At 38.8% G+C, this 18048-nt stretch overlaps 1 protein-coding gene across 1 annotated transcript; it reads left to right on the top strand.

Moving 5' to 3' along the window:
• The first annotated feature begins 1762 nt into the window (after nucleotides 1-1762).
• On the top strand, nucleotides 1763-17778 carry LOC128021432 (uncharacterized). The gene is made up of 13 exons (XM_052608586.1): nucleotides 1763-1883; nucleotides 2475-2567; nucleotides 4605-6851; nucleotides 7452-7619; nucleotides 8014-8184; nucleotides 8271-8372; nucleotides 12562-12672; nucleotides 13742-13920; nucleotides 14009-14166; nucleotides 14840-14882; nucleotides 15083-15269; nucleotides 16208-16343; nucleotides 16760-17778. The coding sequence occupies exons 2-13, from the start codon at nucleotides 2510-2512 to the stop codon at nucleotides 16857-16859; spliced, it is 3660 nt and encodes a 1219-aa protein (XP_052464546.1). The 5' UTR covers nucleotides 1763-1883; nucleotides 2475-2509; the 3' UTR covers nucleotides 16860-17778.
• Nucleotides 17779-18048: the final 270 nt, after the last annotated feature.

Below are 18048 nucleotides of genomic sequence, written 5' to 3'. Positions count from 1 at the left end.
TCTCCACTGACTTAATGTCCATTAAACTGCAGCTGATGCTCCTGTCGAAGCTGCAAATGCATCCTGATAGTGTCCTGATAGTAGTGGACCCAAGAAGATGTGATGACGCACAACTGCTGTTTAACTGCACTTCATTATTGGTGCCATATATCCTCCATAACATCCGTTCACCAATGAACCGACTGTCTTCATGAGGTGACCACACATCAGTGCAAAACAGCACAAATGAGTCACCAGGACCAACACCAATTCCCCCCCTTCACTAGTGGTTTAACTGTTCTATAACTTGTTTTATTTAAACAGTATATACAATGCTGAATCATATTATTTTACTTTACACTTTGGCAGGAAGCTTCAAATATAATCATTAGACTGGTGTTGACTCGTGACTCGTGTCTGAAGCCAAGCAGTGTGTGAAAGTGCGTATGACTAAAGTGTGAACAACACAAGAGCAGGGAAGTCATTAGAATTCAAAACGTTTCCTTCCAGAGGACATTAAACCCTTGAGATGGAGACACTCCCTTATCTCTAACTCACTTGTGAAGACAACACTGCACAGGTTCAATCTTAGGCCTGTAGTTACAAATACTGTAGTTTCATAACAAACCGTGTTCACAATGCTTAGTCATGTAAAGCAGCCTTGTTGACAAGTTTGGGTGAGTAAGGGCAACACTCACTAGATATAATAGTACCTTCAGTGCCCTGTAGTTGGCGCTATCACTTCTTTCATGAAAAAACTGCTGCAGAAGAAGCTAGATGTCTTGCCAAATGTAAAGTGTAATTTCAACACTCATTACAAATGTAATGGAGTACAGAGTATAGATACTTATTCAATAATGTAGTGAAGTAGAGTAAAAGTTGTTTATATCAGTAAAACTGCAGAGTATCCAAAAAGTGAAACTAATTATTGAAACTAATTACATTTACTGAAATACATTACACATCTGCACTGAACTGAGATGAATGAAGTCTACAGACATCCTGACCAGCGTGACCATTAACACCAGAGCCAATCGTGATGACCCTTAATTTTAGAAAGAGTAATAAAATGCCACGGCAGCCGAACTGAGGGTGCAGGTGTTTTCAATGGAATGGCATGAATTGTGTTTTTGAATGGATGTCAATGGAAGAGCGGCTTCAGTTGACAGCTTGTAAACAGCTTACACTTAATGAATTGACAGCTTGTCTGTTAATCTCCAATGTGTTTGCCATTAAACAGTTAGTTTGGGGTGAGCTATATTTGGAGTTTACGAAAGAACAATTGTTTTAAATCAGAAAACTGAGCAGCTGATAGTCTTCATTTCATGATGCTAATACAGTTCATTTCTATTTCGGTTATGCTTTTGTGCTGACAAAACCAATCCAATCAGCCTTTGGTGGTATCATGACGCAGCTCATCATCTCAGTCAACTCAGACTCTGATCCTTAAAGGGATAGTTCACCGAAAATACAATCACTATTTACTCACCCTTTACTGTAAGTAAATAAATAAATAAATGATCTTATATATTGAAGTCAATGCAGATAGAATGTATGCTGTAGTTTAGTAATTATTGTATATTTATTGGAAATGTATTTGTCAATTAAAAGTTAACCGATTCTCTCATTTCATTTTTAAGAAAGAAAGAATAAATAAATACATTTCCTTACCAAAACTAAAGGAGATGCTACTGGCTCCCTTTCAGAAGGGTGTTTCATCCACTGACACAGGGCTGGGGCTGAGGAGGATTAGTTCATTTAAGCTCCTTCTGGTCTTTATGTCAAGAATAGAACAATAAGAAGTGGAGCAGTGCCCTGATATCAGCTGCTGGGGATGCAGATACTGCCTTTCATCATTACTTCTCTAAAGAAACCACAGTGGAAACGTGACTGACCGCCTAAAGGTAGGAATATACATTTGTCTGGATTCATATGGCTCCATATAGTTTGAATGTGTCTCTATAGTTAGTGCTTGTTGTGGCAAGGTTAGGACATTGCTGACTCTTGTGAAATTGGCAAGGCAAGACAGATACACTTGTCATGGTCTTCCATTAAAATAATATTTATTTTATTTTATTTTTTTTAAACATTAAACCAATGAAATTAAATGAGAAAGTATTATAAGTAGAGCAAACTAACATTGCATTTATGGAGCGATTTCTGTCCGTTTGTTGACTGACCTGCAAACAGCTTTTAAAAATTTAATAATTTGTAAAAGTATCATTTTAAATTAAATAATGTAAGTGTTACTAAATGCACGAGCCAATTAGAAATAACAATGACCAGTATTTTAACAGCATTTATTCATGAAGATGAATGTTAATTTCTATATACAATAATACATTTATAACATTTCAGCTTGTTTAGTTGTTTAATTGTTAACAATTAGGTTGGATTAATTCATTTGTTTCTGAAGAATTCACAATGAATGATAGTGTATTTATAAATATACAGTGACACAGATGATGAAACGGCCCCATGTTTCTATGTTTTAGTGTACAGGACTGTAAATGTCAGGCCGTCCAGCAGAATGAGTCGGAGGAAGAGGAGGAACAGTCGCCGAAGGAAGAGCTCCAGCAGCAGTAAACGTGAGTGTTGATCTATAAGTGGCTCCTGGGACATGTGTGGACAGTAATCCCCTAAACACCGTCTGAGTCACGCTTAGCCCACGGCTGCAGCACAGCCCAGACACAGGTGCCCGATTAGGGGATGCCTATTTTCACAGCACTCACCATTACGCTGAAATCTGCTTTGAAATGTAGAAAATCACAATGAAAATGTACCAAATTATAGTTTTACAAGAAATGCTAGAAAAACAGAATGTGGAATGTAGTAGTTGACTATATGTGACCCTGGACCACAAAATCAGTCATAGTTTGTTAGGATCAGACAATATTTGACCCAGACACAACTATTTGAAAATCTGGAATCTGAGGGAGCAAAAAAAAAAAAATCTAAATACTGAGAAAATATACCCCAGCGACTGCTTTTGTGCTCCTGGGTCACATTTATCATACAATACAAACTAGTGTGTTAATGACTATAATAATAAATTGAAATAATATGATGACAAATAACTTTTTTTTTTTTTTTACCTGCTTACAAACTGTAATCCATTAGTGATTCCAAATTACATGATGAAAACTGTAGTTAGTAACATAAGCCATTACATTTCACGTTAGTTAATATAATCTGACTTCTTTCTGATTACTTCTGGATTGCATTTGACCAAACTCGTTTATCACATTGATTTAAATCTGGTAGTTTTTGAAATACATTTCTATTAAAATGCAAAGAGAAAGAAAATTGTATTTGATTATTAGAAAATTCAACGATAATCCATTCGTTGTTATTAACAACATGAAATGCTTTAAACATTACACTACGTCCGGTTTTCAAACTGGGGTTTGTGAGTTGAATAAAAGCTAATAATTAATTCAATCATAAAAACGTAAAATTAAAATAAATATAAAAAAATATAATGACAATCAAAATTAAACACCTGAAAGTCATGTGACTGTTAACCAACATCAGAGAACTGTGAATATGTAAATGTGTTACTTAATAATTAACTAATTACCTTTAAAAATAAATAAATAAAGATAAATACAAATCTGGAATCACAGCATTCAATGTAAGCAAGAAATAATGTGAATTTGTGCATTTTAATGTATTTGAAAGACAGAATCCTTCCAAACACATATTAATATAAGGTCAAAAACCCACTGAGTGATAATTGAAATACAAATGGATGTGTCCATCAGTAGTCGATACAACATTGAAATGTTGAGAAAACACTTTTTTAAAACTGAAATTATTTTTGTATATTAAGATGCTGTCTCAGTTTTCTGTGTAATTATAGCCACCTGACTAATAACTGGTGCTTGTGTGAGTGTCCACAAAGCTGGAAGACTTTCTGATTGTTTATAAGCTGTAGGCTATTTTAAGAACGATGAAAAGTCTGTCAATTCTGAACAATTTATTGCTATTGTGTGAATAATATGTAGTCAATATAAAGTAACTGCAGTCTGATTATGAGTATGTTCAAGTGTAATATAATCTTAATTTTTGGAATCTGACTATGTAATCCAGATGAAATGTTAGTGTTTTCCAACCCGATCTCACGGCAATTTTTCACAAGGTGGCTTATTCGTACGAATTTGTACGTCCACACTAATACAAATTCATACAATTGTTGCCAAATCTTACGTATTTTACGATTTTCACAATTCGTATGAATTTGTACGTATGACCTACACCTAACCTGGGGTTTAGACACATCGTATAAAATCGCACGAGTGAGGTCATACAAATTCGTACGAATAAGCCACCTCGTAAAATACGTACGAATTGGCCGTGAGATAGCGTTGGTGTTTTCATACAGCTAAAATAACCGGACATGGGATACCAGAAGCCTTGCACGTTACATTAAATTAAAAATAAAATGGATATGCCTATAAAGAATTTCCCTGACAGGTTAAACAACAATGATCCCTAAAATGAAGCTTTTTGAGGTTATTTCCATCTAACATAAACAAGGATTCTGTTACAAATAAGACTGGAGAAAGATATCAGGGTGTGCAATGCAACATAATGTATCTAAACCTCTTTTTCTTTCCGCCCAGAATGCATATCTCCATATAATTTTCAGAGGCACACCATGGTGGACACCGTGGAAACTGCAGAGAAGGGAGAAACTGACTCCTTCTGTAAAGAGCATGAACTGTCAGTGTCCGAAGACGAGAAAGAGACTGAGACTCCAACCACGGAGAAAAAAAACAGAACACGGAGTTGTGACGATTTCTTCCAGGACAAGAAGAACAAAGACAGACAAAAGCCAAGCCCAGAACCAACAGGCCCAGGGTTAAAAATCACACATTCTGTGACCATCGATAACTTTGGACTGTCTTCGCCCAGAGTTGTGTTCGACCGATGCCATGAAGAAACAGTTAGTACTGTGATAGCAGTCACAACCACTGAGGTCAAATGCATGAGCCCAAATATGAAGCTTGAGATCAATGTCGTGACATCAGATGATTCAAATATAAAGACCACCTTTATTCTTCACAACTGCAGAAACGAAAGAGAAGAGGCTCATTTTAGAACTGAGAAACGTCAATCTCTAAAAAATACCCACGTGTGTTCATGGAACCGGCAAGGAGCAGATGACAAACAAAACATCAGTGAGAATTTTAGCTATACGATTAGCATTGCTGAGCTAAATGCAGAATCAACACATGATTCGCAGAGTCAGAGCTCGTGGGATGACCCCAAAGAAATGGCTTGTCGTAAAAGCTGCTGTAAAAATAACTTCCGTTGGGTGAACACCGGTGGCCAGACGGACACAGATTTCACACTGGTTGATGCATCCTCCAGTTGCTCTTCACCCTCTGATTTCTGGCAACATCAGAAACAGCGCTCACTGCCCAGTGTTCTTGGTAATGAGGCATTATGGGATATCCCTCCCCCTGATGAATTTGCCGATAAGAAGACTAATGCACTGGATTTCCTTGCAGAAAATGTTGCATCTTGTCAAATCAGTCCCAAAGAAAGATTCACTGGGCACGACAACACTATTTGCTCACAGACAGCATCTGAGCTTACCTTCTGCAAAAAGTTTACACGCCAGAATACACCGGACAACAGGACAAATGAACCTCAGGAACACTTTTTCATGAATCCCAGAGCTTCGATAAACAGATCTTCTTTCACTAAAAACTTTATAGAAAATCACGAAAGGAAGACGCGCTTGCGCAACAACAGCATCGCCTTCCTAGAAACTCATCCCGCAGGCTACATGGACATTCCTCCCAAAAGAAGAAAGACGTACCCGGGATTGATATATCAAATGAGTCAAGCCAGAGAGAGCATTCCCTCATACAGAGAGTCGTTTTCCTCTGGCACACTGTCGTCGTTTTTCACGCAGTCGCTTCCCTCTCAAGCAGACAGGATGGGAAGATTTTATGTAGAAGACGAAAGACTTTGTCCGCTTGAGAGACGCAAATCTTCCAGTAGCAGCAGCTACAGACCAAGCTCAAGCTCTACAACCGGTCCTGACTCTTGTACTGCCAAATTTAAGGCTTACAGCACAACGAAAAACCCATTCTATCCATCCAGGTCTGATGAGAGTCCAGAAGATGTCTTCTTTAGAGGCGAACAATATCAAGGACCATCACATCTAGACGAGATGGAGCAACTGGTTTCAGAGGTCGCTGCGGGAATGATGATCGATGATGGCACAGATCAAGACAGCACCTCGGTGGGACCGCCTGAGCTGAATGAAGTCAATGAAAGTGGCTTTGATGAGGAGATGGTGGAGCTGGATGAGTTAAATTCTCCAGGTGACACCATGGAGAGTCATCAAAGGGAGCTTCTAATTCATGTCATCCCACCTTCACTGTGCAACTCTGAAGAGAAAATAAATGAGGGATTACCTAACAGTATCAAGCATCACATGTGGGATGGAGATGAAGCTGATGCTCCAAAGAAACGGAGAGGTTCGGTAATGACAATAATCACTGGGGACTGTGAGCAGAGATTTCTACAGGGCAACCATGTCTTCTCGTTTGATGAGGACGTTTCACAGGAACATCAGATAGATGCTTTGAGCCCTGTGATTGAGTCTCCTATTGGGTCTCCAATAGAGGATCCGGCCAGTATCAGAGAAGCTGTGGAAGAGGTCGTGGACTACTCCCAAGCACAAAAAACCATAACCTCGGCTAACGCTAAGCTAACCTTACAAATGGACATGTCTTCTCAACAGCCTGGAGTAGTGCAAACAAATGCATCCCTGGAGAAAACAGGCACAGATGTCTCTAGGACAACCAAATTCTATAATAATGATTCGTCTGAACGGCAAAGTGCTTCAAAAAGTGAGCATTGAAATATTTTATGCTTCTTATTGAACAATCCAGTTATGACCATGGCTGGCTAGCAGATGCTCATGTGTCCTACTTTTAAGAATTAAAAAAAATATATTTTAATGATTCGCCATTTTTAAATGAATCAGTTGAGTCAGTGATTCAGTGACCCATTCATAAAGACAGTCACTGTTTTTGAATGAATCAATCGTTTTGAATCACTGAATGAGTGAATCAGTGACTGAGAAAGACAGAGACAAATACGTAAAAAAACTAATATATATATATATATATATATATATATATATATATATATATATATATATATATATATATATATATATATATATATATATATATATATATATATATATGTGTCCCATTCAGCTTATCATGTTAATAATTCCAGGACATTTTTGTTTACAGTGGTTTTGTACGATTATCAAATTTGGATCTGTGTTAGCTCATCACTTGATGTCCACTACAATATCTCTGCCCGAAGCAGAAAACGACTAAAACGGCTCAAACATTGTTTTAGTGTTTTGTTGGATTTGGCTTTACAATGTTGCTGTCATCAGACCAATACATTTTTGCATATTTTATCATTCTTAGATTCTTTAGAGGTCAAAGAACACCTCAGGCCCCCAACAGACTCCATTCATAAAGATTCAGAGGAGCATTCAGACCACTGGGCAAAGAGGAGGAAGCTCTTCAAAGAGAGCAAACAGCGCAGCTCTGCAGGAGGAAGCTCTATAACTAGCATTATAACAGAGGAATCAGGTAATCACACATATACATGCTCATTACATTTGTCATGTGTGAAGTTTATGATGGCAAAACTCTGCAAATAATGGTCCAGAATTTACTTTATGCTATTTTATTAGTTGTCACATTCATATATTGATGTTATATATAAATGTATTATTAAATATTATATTTATATAGTTAATTATTTGTAATATATGTATATATAGAGAGAGACCACTTGAAAATCCCCAATTTCTCTGGATTTACTGTATTTAATAGATGTATAAAGTGAATGAAATTAGTCAATTCTATGTCCTGCCTTTTGTTTTAAGTATGGGTTTGAGAGAAAAAAATTTAATTTTTGATATGATAACATTTCTGAATGTATTTTTATTTTAAATACTGACTTCTCTTTTTTCATTATAAGACACATTGAACTCTGAGGACACTCGTTCAGTGGACATGTCGATGCGAGATATTGAGGACAGAGGATTTTACACAGAAACCTTTCACTCAGTATCATGGATATACCATGGAGATGAAGTTAGCCAGAATGATAGTCCACACTGTCTCACCAGCTGTACTCGACCAGCAGCCAGTGGGTTCATAGCATTCTAACAAGATCATAGGCTAGAACTGGCTATTTATGATTTACAGTGTTTAAAGATGCATTATATATTTCAGTTCGTGAGCGGACGGTGAAAATCAGCAAAGGCATGGGCGAGTATCCATGGGGCTTCAGAATACAGTTCTCCAAACCCATCGTGGTTACTGAGGTGGACACAAGTAAGTTATCAAGAACACAGATCTAATTAGCAAAACATCAAATGTACATGTATGTAAAAGCAAAAAAAAAATAGAAACTCACTAGTTTTTTATTAGATTTTATAAAAAGGAATAGCTTCGAGGCATTGTATAAAGCCAGTTCACATCAAGGATGATAAGTAAAGTTTCAATAATCATTATAAGTCTGTGAGAATAGGGAATACCACACCATATGCTTTATACAATACAGATTGTGTCAAAGCAGATTTACAGTGCCAAACAGAATAATGCAATGATAATGATCAAAAAGGACAATAGAAAACAGTTTGGTTTTTAGTTAATGTCAGTTCATCATTGATTCAGTGATGTCATCATTTAACATGGTTCAGTTCTCTTCCAATTCAAAATCAAGCCAATATTGCCAGAAATTAAGTTTCCCCAACTAAGCAAGCCAGAGGCAACACTAACACGGAACCAAAACTTCATCTGTGACAGCAATGGAGAAAAAAGATGAAGATGAGATGGCAAGATGAAACCAGCATGGTGTGGTGTAAATCCTGGCTGCAACATAGGTCAGATTGAGCAGAGGACTTGTCTGGCTTGCCTGGTCTTGTGTGGATGGTCATCGAGGAGACGAGGTCTTCGTACAGGATCTATCTCTAGGGCTCATCTAATTGATGTGGTCTCTGCTGACATTCAGAGCTGTAGAGGTCTTCTCTAGGTGCTGATCCACCAACTGATCTGGACACAGACTGGATCTGGTGTTTACGGTGACCTGGGAATAAGAGAGAAAGAGGCTATTATTATCGTAGATGCCATTCTTCTTATGATGTCGCAAGTACATTGGGTGTTATAGGAAGTGTTCCAGTTTCTGGATGACCTAATTAATGCAGCCTAACAATCCTTTAACGGTTTTGAAAATTAGAAATGTGTTAGTGTATTATGTGTATATCAGGTTAAATAGAAGAGTCTTTAATATAGATTTGAACTGACAAAGTGTGTCTACCTCCTGAACAAAGATAGGTAGATTGTTCCAAAGTTTGGGCGTTAAATAGGAAAAGGATCCGCTGCATGCAATTGATTTCATAATCTAGGTATTATCAAATGGCCAGAGTTTTAAGACTGCAGCGGACATGAAGGACTAAACTGCTATATGAGCTGCTCAAGTATGGAGGAGCTAAACCCTTCAGGGCTTTATAAGTAATAAGCAAGATTTTAAAATGTATTCGTTGTTCAATAGGGTCCCAGTGCAGTGTTGACAGAACCGGGCTAATTTGGTCATACTTCCTGGTACTAATAAGAACTCTAGGTGCTGCAGTTTGGATCAGCTTTAGTTTTTTTCATTAAGCATGCAGACTGACCATTTAAGGCTGTAGAGACATATTGTATGAAAATGCTCTGGTCTCAAAAAATTTATTAATTTCAATAGCAGGGAGCTGTAAAGACTCCCGTTGAGGGGCCAAACACAGCTCTGGCTGGAGATGCCAAATCATACTCCTCGCTTCTTGCAAGAGGAGGTCTGTCCTCAGTGGTGTCACCCAATGGTCTTCTGATAGCTACTGAATCAACTTGGGAAACCACACCCGTTTCCTCCAGATTGGGGCCAACAGGTGGATCAAACATCTGACTTCCCTGACCCGTCTAATGACCTAAGGAAGCACGGAAACCGAGGGGAAGGCATTCAGGTGAGTGCTGGGCCAAACATGGGTCAGTGCCTCTCACTGCTTCAAAAAAACAAATTGGGCAGTGGAAGTTTTCTTCTTAGGTAAAGAGGTCCACCTCTGCACTGCCGAAGACAGACCAGATAATTTGAACCATTAGGGGATGTAGTCTCATTCTCCTGGAGTTACATTGCCCCTGGACAGCATGTCTGCCCCTTGGTTCAATCTGCCCAGCACCTAAACTAGTTTGCATTGTGCCCATAAAAGGACACGTCAAGCCAAACTCTAAAGGGAGTTTGACCACCTTGTTGATTTATGAAGGCTACCGCCATCATGTTGTCCAAGATGACCAGGAGAAGACCCCTTAAGGCTGGCAGGAAGGTTTTTAGTGCTGGTGATGTGAAGATATTGCTCCAGGTTTGACCAGGATCCGAACGCCGGTCTTCCTTTATACAGAGCTCCCCAACCAAGAGTTGGAGTGATCTGATTTGACCACCTTCCTTCCGGAGGTCGATCCCAATAGGACGCACTATTGAAACAGGTGAGGAGACCTCCAAGGGGCCACAGCTCTGATGCAGCTCTTTGAGCCAATACTGGAGGGGCTGCATGTGAAGTAGACCAAGATGAATCACAGAGGAAATGGCCGACATGAGACCATTGTGGAAAGCCCTGAGGTGACGTGAAATTCCCAGTTTGAATGATGCAGCTAGATGCTGAACAGTCTGGGGGCATTCTGGCATAATCCATGTCCGCGATGTCCATAATCCATCTGGGCAGAATCATGTCCCCAGAAAGACTACTCATTGGATGGGAGACAAACAGCTCTTGGCCAAATAGATTTTCAACCCAAGCTGCTCCAGGTGACATACCAACAGCAATATGTGAGCAATGAGTTCCTGTTCTGATCTGGCTAAAACCAGATAATCATCAAGGTAATTCAAAATGTGCATTCCCATCTGCCTCAGAAGGTACAGTAAATATTCATGTTCATGCACTTCGTAAAAGTGCATGGGGCCAGAGACAGTCCAACTGGAAAGACTGTATATTGACAGGCCACTCCCTCAAGTGTGAATCTCAAGAACAGTCCGTGAATGGGGGCAATCGATATGTGAAAGTAAACGTCTTTTAGATCCACTGATAAAGCAGTTCATGGGGGATTTGTTTCAAAGTCAGCATCTTGAACGGCTGTCTCATGAGTGAGCAGTTCAGCGGCCTGAGATCAAGAATTGGCCTGAGCCTGCCATCTTTCTTGGCATTGAGGAATTAACGGCTGTAAAAGCCTGACTCACTGTTCACTACATTAATCATTTTCATGGCTCCTTTTGCAAGTAGTGTCTGCACTTCAGGCCGAAAAACGTGAGCATCATTGTCCCATACCGAAGTTAGAATGATGCCTCTGAAGTGAGGTGGCCTGCGAGCAAACTGAAAGTAACCTCATTCACTGGTTTTTAGAATCCAACTTGACACATCCAGGATAGCTTTCCAAGCCTGAAACTTTCTAGTGGCAGTTGGCCGCATTGGGCGGGGATTGGTTACTCTGTTACAGGGACCCTGATGCCTAGGAAGCATGCTGTGTTTCATCGTCCAGGGGTGCTGCTGAATCCAAGGCTCAAACTTAAACTTGGGCTGAGGTGGCGACAGCTTGGCAGGTTGCTGATGGAGCCTTGTTGTCAACTTGAAACAGCCACCACACTGGAGCACTTTGGCAGGAAGTGACGCATTGCTTGCAATGACTTCTGTGCTGCTGTAAACTGCTCAGCAAAACCATCTACGACAGGGCCAAACAGTCCCTTAGGAGAGTCTAGCAAGTCTAGGAAGGTGACCTTGTCAGCGTCCCTGATCTCCATCAGATTTAGCCAAAGGTGGTGCTACAGCACCACAAAGTTGGCCATGGCCTTGCGGATCACCTGCACAATCGCTTTAGTAGTGTGCAGAGTCACGTCAGTTAAGTTTTGCCTGAATCACTTGGAGCACTTCCTTCTCCACTGAGGGTTAGGTTTAGGGGTAGAGCTTCATTCATGCTTTTTATACAAATAGTACTTTTCTTACAAATCACACAAAATTCATACTAGTTCTCCATTTTGTATAATAATTATGTTTTCTCTTGAAATCAGGTTTGGAACAGCTCTATTATCCTGCCATCTGTAATCAAATTAAACACACATGTGGATTGACTTCTAAAACATATATCAACTTTGAACAGATAGATTTATATAATTCATAATCATTAATTAATGTAATTCAGTATGTTGTAAAAAAAAATATATTTCCTGCATCAGTGATATTAGGCTTGGCCTTATTAATTCATGCTGCTGTACACTCACAAGTCACTATTTTAGAGAGGCTATGAATCCTATGTGTTTTTGTACACATGTGCGGTGTTAACCAGTTAGTCTTCTTTGCAGCCACAAAACCAGTCAACAACATTCTCTTTTGCGTTAAACTTGCACAAAAGTCCCACTGCTGATATTTTTTTTGTATAAACATGTTTCTCAGATGTCGAGATCTCGTATGGAGTCAGATAAAGCTGTTGGTGTGCTGTGTTTCAGATGGAGCAGCGGAGGAGGCAGGGCTGCAGGTTGGAGACTATGTGCTGGCGGTAAACGGCACTGATGTCACTAGTGTGCCACACTCAGAAGCAGCTGACCTCGCACGACAAGGTAGGGTGCACAATCAGACAACATTACAGCAGTTCTCACGTTTACACTGATTTGCAGTTTGGAGGAATCAATACCAGCTGAAAGTCAGAGCCAGTCTGCAGATTTTGGGTAGTCAGAAATGTTACATTTCACATGAAACTGTGTAGTGTCTTTCTGGGACATTTCCAAACTCCCTAAAAACTGCAGTTGTTAAGCCCCTCCTGAAAAAGACCAATCTTGATAACACAATTTTGAGCAATTTTAGACCAATATCTAATCTTCCTTTTATAGGCAATATTATACAAAAGGTAGTTTTTAATCAGCTGAACAAATACTTAAACTCAAATGGATACCCTGGACAATTTTAAATCTGGTTTTCGACCGCATCACAGCACAGAGACAGCACTCATTAAGATAATAAATGATATTCGCTTAAATTGTGACTCTGGCAAAATATCAGTGCTGGTATTGCTAGATCTCAGTGCTGCGTTTGACACTGTCGATCATAACATACTACTAGAGAGACTGGGAAACTGGGTCGGGCTTTCTGGGATGGTACTCAAATGGTTCAGATCATACTTAGAAGGGAGAGGCTATTATGTGAGTCTAGGAGAGCATAAGTCTAAGTGGACGTCCATGACATGCAGAGTCCCACAAGGCTCAATTCTTGCACCGCTCTTGTTTAGCCTGTTTTATTTTATTTTATTTTTTAATGCAAAATCATCTTCTAACTGTTTTTAAATGTTTTAATCATTTTAAAAGTTTTAAAATTGCTTGTTTTTATTTTTTTTATTATTTTTCTTGATTATTTTACTTTCTTTTATGTAAAGCACTTTGAATTACCATTGTGTACGAAATGTGCTATATAAATAAACTTGCCTTGCCTCGCCTTGCCTAGTGTAGAATTGCAATAGACTCCATGTTGATTTTATTTTTTTTTTTTTTTTAGGTTGATTTGTTTCATGCCCAGTTTTCTGGTAGTTGATAGTTGATACTTGGACTATCAAAATAAAGTGTTACTGGTGCTTTTGTATAACTTACTTAAATCATTTTTGTCTGTTTTATGTGATTTCTGGTTCGAATAATAAAGGCCCAGACATTTTAACGCTGACCATTGGCTCGGATATCGGTCGAATGCCTAACACTCCACGACCAGCGTGTAGGGGTTACTTGCATAAGCGAACTCATTCCAGTTTGCTGAAAGGCTGGAGAAAGAGGTGGTTCGTGCTCAGACATGACTGCTGCCTTTATTACTACAGAAACAAGCGCGTGAGTGCAGTTTTCTGTTTCATCCAAAGAGTTGAACCTGTACAATCTGAATGTGCAATGACTTACAAAATGCGTTTCTCGTTGACAGGATGAAGGGAAGAGTCAAGCTCTGTCTGTGACGAGTCTGGAAGGAGCAGTAGTGGAAGCAGACACCAGTTTAGGAAAGCCGTTTGTGTTCAGATGCTGTCCTGTCTCTGGGAACCGAGTTTACTACTTGTGTGCAACATCAAACCAAGAGATGAAGCGGTGAGAACATGCAGTGCTTTTTAAAATGAAGAGATCATTCTATTGATTTAATTTAAGCAATGCTGAGGAGTTACAAATAAAAATAGTCTGATGGAGTGACACTAGTTCAGCTGTTTTCTAAATCGTTCAGCTTTTCCAGTAACAAGCGACAGTACTTTTCCCAACAAGTGATGGATTTGCATAAGAAAACACTGCATGTGTACTATACTCTGTGAATTAAACATAAAGAGCAGTTTACCTGTGATAATCATATAAAGTGCTCTTACAAAGGTAAAAAAAAATAAAATAAAAACCTATCTGGGGGAAATGTTAGGATTATGCTCAGTTCTGTTCTGTCTGCATGTGTTCCTCATAAGTCTTATTTTTTCATAGTAACCGATTTGGTTTCCCTCATTTTTGATTTGCTTCATCTGTGTCCCATCTAGTTTCCTTCGTTTGCTCTATGTACTTAAGTCCTCAGTTTGAGTTAGTTCCCTCTTTAGTTTTGTTTATGTCTGTGTGTTACTGCGATTTCTGTCTCTTGGTGTCCTATTTGCCTTGTACTCCCTTGCACAATCCATTTTATTTCAGAGGGACTGCCGTTACTTAAATGCGATTACTAACGTGCATACCAAAAATCATATGGTAAATAGCAAATAATGAATAAAGAAGTTTGTAATTGTGTGTTTCTCAGGTGGCTGGAGGCTATGGGTAGAGCGGTTCATCCTATTACTCAGGTAACTTCCTAATGATTTGTGCATGTATTATTTGTTGTCATTTAACATACCCAAATATGGTATTTCATTCTACTATAAATGAGAATAAACAAGATCGATTAATAAATCAGTGTCTTGCTAAATTGAATCGCACTGGTTGAAAGAAGCCGATGTTGTTGTGGTAATGCTCATAATGCTAATGATATTAATTGCTTGAGCAGAATCACGTGTGGATGGACGTCACTCGACACAACTCAAATCTGCCCCCTCTGGCAGTCAAGAACCCAGAATGCCTTGGGTTACTCCACCAGCTGGACAGGAGCAAGGACTCATGGGTGCAGCACTACTGTGTTCTGAAAGACGGATGCCTCTATTTCTATGCAAGCATCCGGTCAACCTGCGCGATAGGTATGTCTTAGAACTGTTAGACCTCCAGATAAAACAAAACAACTCTATCCTGAAATTAAACTCCCAGTATACATTATATGGGAAAAAGTATTTGGAATTATGAAATTCGTGCTCAACTGTAAGAGGCATTATTGGCAAGCAGAGGCATTTAGGAACAGCAGCTGCTTCGGCACGTAAAGTCAAAGTGTGGGGTCTCTCTGGATGCACATAGTTCATAAGAGTCACTAATGCTCTGCTGATTCCATTGCTGAAGAGTCCCACCAACTTCCACTGGCATTCATTTCAGCATAAAGACTGAATTAATGTTGTTCAGTTGCTTTGACGCAAGCGCTATATAAATAAAGGTGACTTGACTTAACTTGAATGGTGAGAACTTCATGTAAAGGGTTTCCATGGCCAAACAGCTGCATGCCATCCTCACATCACCAGATGCAGTGCCAAGTGTGGGCTGGTGTGATGTAAAGCATGCAGAGACTGGACTCTGGAGCAGTGGCGAATCACTGACCAATCACTCTTCTATGTCTGCCATACTTAACTTAATGCTTCTGCTTACTACCAAGACATTATAGACAATACTATGGTTCCAGCTATTTGGAAACTGTTTTGGGAAGGCCGTTTTCTTTTCCAGCATGACTATGCCCCCAGTGCCCAGTGCAAGGTCCATAAAGACATTACGTTGGATGAATTTTGGTGTAGCAGAATTTGACTTGCCCATACAGAGCCCTGACATCAGCTTTATCAAACGCCTTTGGGATGAACTGGAATGGAGACTGCAAGCCAGGCTTTCTCATTCAGCGTCACTGGTTGGCTTCACAAATGCTCTACAGAAACACTCCAAAATCTTGAGAAAAACTTTCAAAAAGAGTGGAGCATCACAGCTGCAAAGGGGGGACCAGCTCTTTGGATGACAACTAATATCTCCCATTTGTGTTATTCAGGAGGAATCTACCTGCATGGTTTCACAGTGAGGGATCAGCCAGTGGGATCCAAAAGATCTGCTATTGAGCTCAGACCTCCATCTGAAGAGTTTAAAGTGTTCCACCTCTGCGCAGAGAACGCAAATGAGAACAAACGGTAATTAACTTGATCTTGAAGCACTTTCAAAACATTCAATAAAGTCCACAAGTCAACTGTCAAAGGGGCTGAAAACTTTTGTTTCAACTCATCAGTCTACGAAATTGTAATTTTCATACAGTTTGGTGTTTAAGACATGCTGACAATGTTTTGTCATATCATATTAATTTGTTTCAGTTTATTGTACTTTGACTAATTTTAGCTGACAAAAATAACATTTAATGAATTTTGAACAAAATATTTTTTTATTTTTTGTAACAAAGAATGAATTATTGTTTCCAAACCTGCATTTCTGACAGGAGGTGTTTAGGCAGCACATGAAATGGCATGAATTCTTCTGAAATTATAAATCAGGAATTAATTAACGTGGTGAAGTAACATCGTCCTTTTTTCTTCTGTTCTTTTGCTCTTCCTAGATGGGTTAGTGCAATAAAATCGTCTATTGGAAAATGGCTGCCACTGCATCAGGCACTTCAAGACTACATGAGTCGCCCACCCGAGGAAACAAGAATGTAATATACAGATACATACAAATTAAAATGATAAAAACGTCTGCTGTAAATATTCGTGATGAAAACATATATAATATTCAAGTGCTTCTTTGTCAACCCAGCAGCAGCGAGTCCATGAAGTTGTCATGGCACCCAGACACACTGCATGCTGTGCTGTGACGGTAGCTAGAAGCATAGAAATATAATTAGAAACCTCCGAACTCAGCATCACTTCAAGACTGACTTCAAATGACGTCTTGATTTAGGTCCACTTTACCTTTAATGTGATGCATGTTTGTTTGATTCAGAGGAGAGTTTAAGAAAGAATGATGGCCTGCATTTCTGTAAAGTTATGTTGTCACACAAGTTGAATTATTATGATCTGTTTTCCATTTTCAGGATTTATATGCATTTATAAGACATTTGCCACTGTCATCTGTACATCATATGCACTTTCTTTATGGTTTTAATGCGTAGGCCATTTTCTCTTTAGCTTACCTGTTGTTTTAGATATTTATATAGTTGACGGCAATATTATGACTTTTCCTATTCTTTGTATAACTAATGACACATGTATGGCTTTTTGTATTATTATTATTTTTATTAGTATTCTGTGATCCTTTTTACAAAATTTTGAATTTTTCAAAACTAAGGGAGTATTTACACTTGGTCACTTCATGCATTTCAATGAATCGGATTCATGTTCTCATATGAGCCCTGTGCAACCAAATGCATCACACTTGGCTGAAATTCGTCTGAGATTACATTCACTTTCTAACAGGATAGCTATTTGATCAGTAAAGCACACGTAGGGCCACGTGTAAATATCCCCTTTCCTTTGAATCTGGTATATTCTGCTCATTTAAGTGCTTGTATTGCATGTTAATAGCCTTTGTAACGAAGTAAGCTTGCCAAAATACAGACCCGCATTATGTTCTACCTCACAGATGTTGTTCTTGTACAATGAGTTTCATGATTATACGTTAATGCAGTGGACTGCTCACTGAGTCACCGAGTGGCAAAATATTGCACGAATGTAAATATATAGTATATATTTAATTAATTATTAATTGGTTTAATTTAGAGTAAACTGTAATTTAGAGTATCTATCTAGATATAATCCTTTATCAGTTTAATTATTAGTCATTTGTATTGTTTTATTCAGTTGTAAAGTCGTGCTGTTGAAGGAACAGGCTCATATATTGATTTCTCAT

Source organism: Carassius gibelio, chromosome A10, assembly GCF_023724105.1.
Source record: "Carassius gibelio isolate Cgi1373 ecotype wild population from Czech Republic chromosome A10, carGib1.2-hapl.c, whole genome shotgun sequence".
Taxonomy (NCBI): domain Eukaryota; kingdom Metazoa; phylum Chordata; class Actinopteri; order Cypriniformes; family Cyprinidae; genus Carassius; species Carassius gibelio.
This window is presented reverse-complemented; position numbering and strand designations above follow the sequence as displayed.

Bases quoted from the DNA above. Each gene is read 5' to 3' on its own strand.
- LOC128021432 (XM_052608586.1), top strand. From the start codon at position 2,510: ATGAGTCGGAGGAAGAGGAGGAACAGTCGCCGAAGGAAGAGCTCCAGC. The intron at 8,373-12,561 runs GTAAGTTATCAA...GCTGTGTTTCAG, and splicing joins GGTTACTGAGGTGGACACAA to ATGGAGCAGCGGAGGAGGCA. The intron at 15,270-16,207 runs GTATGTCTTAGA...TGTGTTATTCAG, and splicing joins CCGGTCAACCTGCGCGATAG to GAGGAATCTACCTGCATGGT.